The sequence below is a fragment of the Arachis ipaensis genome, chromosome B01, assembly GCF_000816755.2.
Source record: "Arachis ipaensis cultivar K30076 chromosome B01, Araip1.1, whole genome shotgun sequence".
NCBI classification, from domain to species: domain Eukaryota; kingdom Viridiplantae; phylum Streptophyta; class Magnoliopsida; order Fabales; family Fabaceae; genus Arachis; species Arachis ipaensis.
The window spans coordinates 23,517,544-23,525,989 of record NC_029785.2 but is presented as its reverse complement, the minus strand read 5'-3'; the positions used below and the strand labels follow the sequence as shown (position 1 = coordinate 23,525,989).

The 8,446-nt window shown below is 33.3% G+C and overlaps 1 protein-coding gene across 1 annotated transcript; it reads right to left on the bottom strand.

Moving 5' to 3' along the window:
- LOC107627496 (BTB/POZ domain-containing protein At5g67385-like) lies at positions 74 to 3,605 on the bottom strand. Its single transcript, XM_016330328.2, has 5 exons — positions 3,309 to 3,605; positions 3,097 to 3,166; positions 2,335 to 2,955; positions 1,081 to 1,611; positions 74 to 911 (listed from the first exon to the last, which is right to left on the bottom strand). Exons 1-5 carry the CDS (start codon positions 3,401 to 3,403, stop codon positions 387 to 389), a joined length of 1,842 nt encoding a protein of 613 aa, XP_016185814.1. The 5' UTR covers positions 3,404 to 3,605; the 3' UTR covers positions 74 to 386.

The following is an 8,446-nucleotide window of genomic DNA, read 5'->3' as shown; positions in this document are numbered from 1 at the left end:
AAATTGCATAGGATTATGTTTTTCTGCGGAAAATTCCTGTTCCGCTCCCTGTGTTCCCATCCTAGGAGTTACTTAGGCTATATCTTTAAGATGGTAGTTTTTTTTTTTACAAAGTTAGAACTCGAAACCCAAAATTTATAGGTAAGAATGGAAAGAATATGCTATTTGAGCTATATCTAATATCTAAAAGAATCTTCTACGTTATATACTTCTCCCTTAAATTATTCTTAACCAGTAACAAACTTCACCTTCCACACTTGATCGCAATGTATAGTGAATAGTCTACATATGCACAAACATAGGAAGCAAAACAAGAGTATACACCCAGCATTCAAGACTTGGAAAATAAACCAAGGAAGAACTTGGTCCAATAGCAATCAATAACTTCAAGATATGGAATGGCGTCTGTTCTTATCTACTTTCGTTTCGGAAGGGATTGTGGCAGCATAATTATAATCTGCACGTTGAAATAACGGCGAAAGGCGACCAAGTTTCTTTGACACTGAACTCATGAACGACTTTCGTTGAAGGGGAGGCTTCTCAGAGAAACAAGGCGAAGCACTAGAATTTGTTGCAGAACTACTACCACTTGCTGATACAAGTGCAAATTTCTGAATCTCTTTTAGTTTCATCTTCAATTTTGCAACCTCGACTCGAAGCTCTTCATTTTCCCTTCTCAAGTTGGATGCTTCATTGGATGTTGTTGTTGGAATAATAATGGAATCAGAACGATCCCATTCTTCGCTGGTTTCGCGAAGGCGTTGCTGTTCGTGGTAGAGAACTTGAACCACCGTTTGCACAGGAAGCCGATTGTTTTGCGCGGCGTGAGCGCATGCATCTCGTGATAGTTTCTGGCAGTCCATCAAACTGCAAATTTTCTTTCTCTCCATTTCACTTAGAGTAGGATGAGCCTGATAGATGCATCACAAATTCTTAAATAGGTTATCTTTCAAGGTCAAATTTGAGTTTCAGCCTTTAAAATGATTTGATATGTTTGACAAAATTATTATAGAAAAAATAATTGTATGTGATTCTTCAACTTAATTAAAACATAGAACAAATGTTAGTATAATAGAGCACCTTAAGATAGATGTCAATGGCTCTATACATTCCATCTTCAGCTGTTCTTTCTTGATCAGGAATCAATTCAGCAAGACTGATGAACTTGGACACTAACAAGTTCTTGTCTGAGGCTACTTCAGCAAGGTAGCCTTCCATCAACTTCCCAACGTGGCCGAGGTATGGCCGGGAAGGCAAAAAGTATTCATCATCTCCGTTGTAAATTGAACAATCAGACTCCAGATAATTCACCATGATCCGCTGCACCGTATCCACGTCGAACAACGTGTCGGAAGAATATGAATAAGAAGGAATAAGAAGATCATCTAAAACGGCCTGGTCTAACTGCACGGCCATCCTCCTCTCCAGATCAAGCCTGCAAGAAACGGTTGTTCCAAGATATATGGATGCTCGAAGTAGCATAGCGAGAAAGCTAACTGACATGGCGTTCTTCTCATTTGGTAAGAGATTCACTATTGTCTCTACAACAATCCTTTTCTCCTGCTCATCCGTTGGTTCATCAATTTTTTTCCATCCCTTTCCAAATATCTCCTGCTCCAAATAAAAGAGAAAAACAAAATGAATGTTATATCATATTCAATGGAACACACACTGTGCATCATATATTTCCGAATTGTGAATTGGTAACTAGTATGTTATACATGCTCAAGATCTTGAGTCATATTATTTATTACACGAGCAACAGTTTTAAGGCCAATATTTAACTACTATAAGAAAAAACAAGAAAAACAACTAATAAATATGTTCTCTGATTTTTTGGGGAGGAGCGAGAATGAAAGTGAAATTATTAGCTATATATTGACTAAAAAATTGTTAATCACCTATTCACCAATACTTTTTCTTTTAGCTAACGAGGAAAAAAGCAATCTATGAGTAGGGCAAATAATCTTTATCTTAGTATGCAACTGAATTCAACAACAACAAAAAACATAAAAATGCTGTATAAGTATACCTTGTAAATGTTTCTTTCCCCAAATCTTACTATTGATGTGATTATATGATGTACAAATTTATTTAAGCAAAAAAAAAACCATATTATTGGAGGAAGAGAGTATTAGATAAATCATTAATATAATGTTAACTAAGAGTATATTTACACTATCGATAAAGATAATTATTATTTTTTTTTGGACTATATCTTTAGATCATATTTAGTTTTTAAAGTTTACCAATTATCAGGAGAAAAATACAACACACAAACAGATTTGAATGTCTGTATAGTCTACACGAATTGAAATTAGCAAGGGGTCTTACCAAGCCTCTTAGAGATTTTTGTGCATACAACATTAGAATAGGACCAATAGCATGCTGCTTGAACCCTCTTGCCAGCATTGCAAGTATGACTCTCCGGAAAATATCAATTCTTAGAACCGTTAGATCTTCAGCCCACCATTCAACCACCGGCCGCAGGCGCGAATCCAAGGAGGAAGACATGACCCAATCATTGCTACCGCCATCACTTTTAGCCGACGAACAAAACTGGCTTTCCTTGCAGGCTATGTATGCAATAGCATCCACACACTGGCTCACCAATTTCGCCTTCTCCGCAGCTGGAAACAGAGTTTCCGACACACTCAGGACCGATACAGCCCCTGGAATGGTCTCCAATGCTACTTCATTCAAGTAAGATTCAGTCCTTGACGCCAAGTTTCCAATTGAGATATCCTCTGTCATTTCAAGATACTCTGCCACACAGTGAAGTATAGCAATGTTTTCGATACTTATTTCGAAATTTATGCCGTAGCAGAACTTCGCCGCGAGTTCAAATGCGTCTGCTCCACCAGGGACATCATTGATTTCAATGAAGGAAGCATCAACCTCACTTGATTGTGACACAAGTTTCCTTATGTATCCACACTTGGTGACTAACGGAAACTGCAAATTTGACAGAAAATGTGTCCAAGAATTTAGTAACCTAGGACTGCTCGTACCCAAACTCGCAAAGTTGATCGAAAAAGAGAACGAGTATAATCGGTGTATTCTTTTTGAAGGTAAAAAGAAAATTCAAAAGAATACCTTGTGTAACAAAAAGCAATCTTCTCCAACTTGAACAGTGATATCACTAGGAAGCTCATGGGAAAAAATCCTGTAATAATTAAGTAGTTAATTCAAGTACGAGTTCAAATACTAGTAGTAATAATGTAGCATTAGCATTTAGAAAATAGTAGTAGGTAACGAGTTGCATTAGTTATATGGTTTTAATAAAATAAGAATTCAGAAGCATATACCATTCACTTGTCCTCCTCATGTTACTGAAAGTAAGGCCCTTCTTATTGGAAAACAAGTTACCCGCAGCGGTTTTCTCTTGATCACAATCAATCATGCCAAGACTCAAGAGAGAGATTTAATAGAGTTTCTTAACCGTACAATTGATGATGGAGAGAACAAAAGAAAATTAAAAGAATAATGTAGGAATAAATTAAAGAGATCTCAGTTACATACATGCTTATTGCTTAATCAAAGTCATGCTTTTATATTGCAACTTTTTTTACATTCTCTCTATCATGAGGGCTAATGGGAGAAGTGAGATGGGATTTTAAAGAGTCCCAAAGAATGAATTCTTTACTTTACTTTTGGTATCTAATACTCAGTAATTACGGACATAATTACTTATATACCATATTCTCTTGTGAGTTAGCTTTAATATTAAGTAAGATAAATTAGATACAGCGATTTTTAAGTGTGTCATTTTCTTCCATTGAAAAGTCTAAAAAATCATGTTAGGTTTGTCTTCTCAGCCTCTATGTTACCTTTTTAAAATTCAAAATTCAATTAAGGAAAAGATTATTCCAATAAGCACCTCCTAGCTATCAATTAAAAACATGCATGGCCCAAGGTTAATTAATTGCTGCGAGTGAATTATATACCACGGTATAGAACTTGCTTAGAACTCAGGTGCAGTCAATTTATGTGAAGTTGATAATTGAGAATCTTACATGAAAATATAGTCAAATTATTCAAATTATTTAACGGCTTTTACTTATTAACTCCACATAAAGTTGACTATACTTGAATTTTCACCGTAAAACTTTTATGGCGAAGGTAATTAAAGATATCTTTGGTAAAATTATTGGCGTCAGCCTATGAATCAGACATATTTTAAATACGATACTCATCGACACTTGCCGGATACGCGTGTCTTCTATGTCTATCTGTGTCTTAATAAAAAATAAAAAGAAATTTCGAACACATTTAAATACACTTAAACACCATCGCAGGTCAATATTTTCTTAATATTAATAAATATCAAAATATCATTATAATTTATCTTAAATTACTTTATATTTTATATATATGTTGTATCTCCGTATCTTATAAGAATTTAAAATTTGTATACCAAATGTGAATATGTTAGTGTTGGTGCATCATACTTGCCACCAAATGTGAATGAAAGGGTCATGACATCTTTCTTTTGTACAGATCAAAAAGCATTGGTTTTGTTCTGCTCCCTTCGTCATGCATTGATCAGTCCCATTTAGGATCAAGACTAATCATCAGACAGAGGTGTATCATTTATATCGGTACGTACATTAGTGTTCGAACCATTTTCCCTGTGGACATTTTTCTTTGGCCTACTATATTGGTTCTCCAAATAATGCATCACTTATGATATTTTTTTGAGTTTTGACCATAACCACAGAAGGATCATCAGCTCAAGTGGTGTGAAGACTTCACCTCTTGATAACGAGTGAGGGGGGGTGTGTGTCTGTGTCTGTGTCTGTTTGTTTTTTCTTTTTTGGGGAAAATAGAGAGATGGGGGTTGGTTGAGTTTAAATGCTTAAATTATAAGATATCATATTTTATTGACATGCAAATTTATATTAATTTACTAATAAGGAGATAAAACTCACTCATAGACGCTTTCATTAGAAGTTGCAGGTATGTACTATTTGTCTATTTAATTGGTTTAATTAAAAGAAACGATTTTTTTTTTGTACAAATAATTCAATGTATTGCTCAAGAATAAACTATATTTTTAGGTGTTGTTGCGATAATCTATGATAGTTATGTCTAATATGATTTAAGGTATTAATAATTTATTAGTGATAAACAAATTAAACAATAATTAAATAATAAATTTTTAGTAATAATGTATCGATTAATATCAATTTAATTAATGAATAAATAATCTAATATTTCTAATATTTTTTTAAAACTCAAATGGTAACTTAAGTTTGCAACTTATTAAAAGATAATAAAATAAAAAGTGTGAATTCAAAGAACAAATACAACTGGAAGAACTTGAGATGCAAACAAAATTACTGAAAATTTTGAAAATTTTGAAGTATAGATGAAATTGTCAGAATTTAGAGTGCAGATGAAAATATTAGAATTTAGAGTGCAAATAGAACTGTTAAAATATAAAAAAATTGGTACTGCCAATAACAAATCAAGTGTTAAAAAAATGGTAAACTTAAGTTTAAAACAAGGACCAAAACATAAAATAGGATAAAAAAAGAATCGAGATAAATAAAAAATATGGTAGTAGTGAGGTGTCACAATAAAAACATTAGAAAGCAAATAAATAGGAGCAATAAAAATATGAACTAAACTTGTTATCAATAGAGCACTTAAGACAACAAATTAAGATTAAATAAGAATACCATGGTTTTGATATTATATTAGAATTCATGATAATAACTTAAAAATAAATTATGTATTTAGGTGTTGTTCTGATCATGTATGATAGTTGTATCTAATATGATTTAAGATACTATATGTTTATAGATGATGATGCTTAAATTAGTTACGTGGGCTAAACGTCGGTCTAAAATTTAAAAAGAATCTCGCCGCAAGTATAGTTCCAAACTAATAAATGACCCGTATCACAGTTTAATTTGTTTGTCACAAATTCAATTCAATAAAAACTGGGAGTTTTAAATTTGAGGTCGTTTCTCAAAAGAATTGGAGTGAGGTGTGCGTATTATTAGTTATGAGAAAAAAGGGTTAAAAGCAATTAATAAGAAATTAAATGACATCGTCTCTCAAAAGAATTGCAGTGAGGTGTGCGCATTATTAGTTATGAGGGAAAATGGGTTAAAAGCAATTGATAAGAAATTAAAGGGATAAGTACGATTTTGGTCCCTCACGTTCAGGGTCAGAATCGAAATCGTCCCTCGTGTATATTTTTATTTAAAATCATCCTTAATGTGTTTTTTTTGTAATAAAATCGTCCTTTTAAATTTTTTTGGACAAAAATGCCCTCCACTACCATTAGCACCTTTACCTCCATCACCACCAGCACCTTTACTCCCACCACCACCACTAGCACATTTACCTCCACCACCAAGAAAAACAACATCAATAAAATCAACACAAATTCAACAAATCCAAAAATTTAAAAATCAGAAATTCAACAAATTAACACAAATTCCCCAAATTCAACAAATTCAACAACCAAATCAAAAAATAACAAATCAAAATCAGAAGCAAAAACAGTCACAAATGCAGAAGCAAAGGCAGTCATAGAATCAGAAATAGAAACTCAAATAGAAGCAGATGCAGAAGAAGAAGATGTTAATGCAGAAGCCAAAGTTGCAAAAGCAGATGCAACAGAAGAAGAAGCAGAAGAAGCAGATGCAGCAGAAGAAGAAACAGAAAAAGCAGATGCAAAACCACCGGCGCTTGGCCACCCATCCCAGCGGCGGCAACGGAGCGTCCGACCACCGGCGACGCACTCCACCCTCGGATCCCTCTCTCTCCTCGGCCACCCATCACCCACGGACCTGCGACGGAGCATGCGCGGACCAGCTCAGCCTCGGATCCCTCTCTCTCTCCTTCGCGCGCCGCCCTCCTCGCGTCGTGCTCCTCTTCACGGCGACGCACTCCACGGCGGCAGAAGCATGCATGAACGGTCCGTGTTCTTTTCTTTTTTTTTAATAAATTTTTTAATTTTTTTTATTATTAAAGTAGGGGTATTTTAGGAATAAAATTAAATTTTTTTTAAAAGGACGATTTTAATACAAAAAAACATGTTAAGGATGATTTTAAATCAAAATATACACGAGGGACGATTTCGATTCTGACCCTCAACGTGAGGGACCAAAATCGTACTTATCCCAAAATTAAATGACAAGAAATTAAAGAGCAAACAAGAAAAAGTGCTAAAAAAGCATCTTGGCAATGATTGAGAGTTAATGTTTTCTATCCAAGTCATTAACCACAAACATGGTAATTAAGAAGAGTTAATCCCACTTCGTCATCATCAAACATCGGGTGAAAGTCAAATAAGCATAATTGATCTTAATCCACAAGTCTTAGCCAATTTATTAATTAGACTTAGTAAAAGACTAGCGTCATTGAAAACAAAACCAACTAACAACCATAAATTACCAATCAATATTGGACATTAATGATTCAAGGCCACCTAAGTCCTCAATTCCAAACAAAAAATACAAAATTCTACTCTAAAACTAAGAAAAGTTTTTTAATAAATACTTGCAATGCATAAAAGAAAAAGCATAGTAAATTTCATGAATTATAAAATCTATAACTACCAAAACAAAAAAGCAATAATGACAACTAAAAAAAACATCATCAAACATAAAAATATCAAATTGTATTAAAAAAATTGAAATTAACCATTGTTCATAAACTAAAATTAGCTGGAATAAGAAACTAATAAGAATAATCTATTATACTAAGGTAGTAAAACAATAAAATGTAATTAAAACTAAACTAAAACAAGATTAAAAACTAAAATTAGAAGAAAATTAAGCTAAGAAACTCTAAATTCTAGAGAGAAGTTGAAGCTTCTCTCTCTAGAATTGTCCTAAAATATGATACTACATTGTTCTACTTTTTACACTACTTGGTTGATTCCCCTTGAATCTTGTCTTCAAATGCTTAAAAAATGAGTTAGATTGGGTACAAAATGGGTTTGAAATCGCAAGCCACGTATTTACTTAAGTAAATCACGTGCTGCAACTCGTGCGTACGCATTTGCCATACGTACCACAACTGGGGCGGATTTTCAAAACTTTACTTCTTCATAATTTCTCCACTTTTGCATGCTTTTTCTCCATTTTTTTCAAGTTATTCTTGCCTTCTAAACCTCAAATCACTCAAACAAACATATCAAGATATCAGATGGAATAGAAATGAATTAAATTTGACAATTTTCAAGTATAAAAAGTATGTTTTTCACAATTAAACACAATTAGAAGAAATTAACAAAACTATGCATTTTCTATGAATAAATACAAGATAAATTGATGAATTTCACTCTTTTCAACCAAAAATTTATCATAAAATATGAATTTATCAACCTTCCCACATTTAAACAGTAACATGTCCTCATGCTAAATATCAAGAAAGACAAGATCAAGAGATATTCAATATTTATTAAAAGTAAACTATATATATA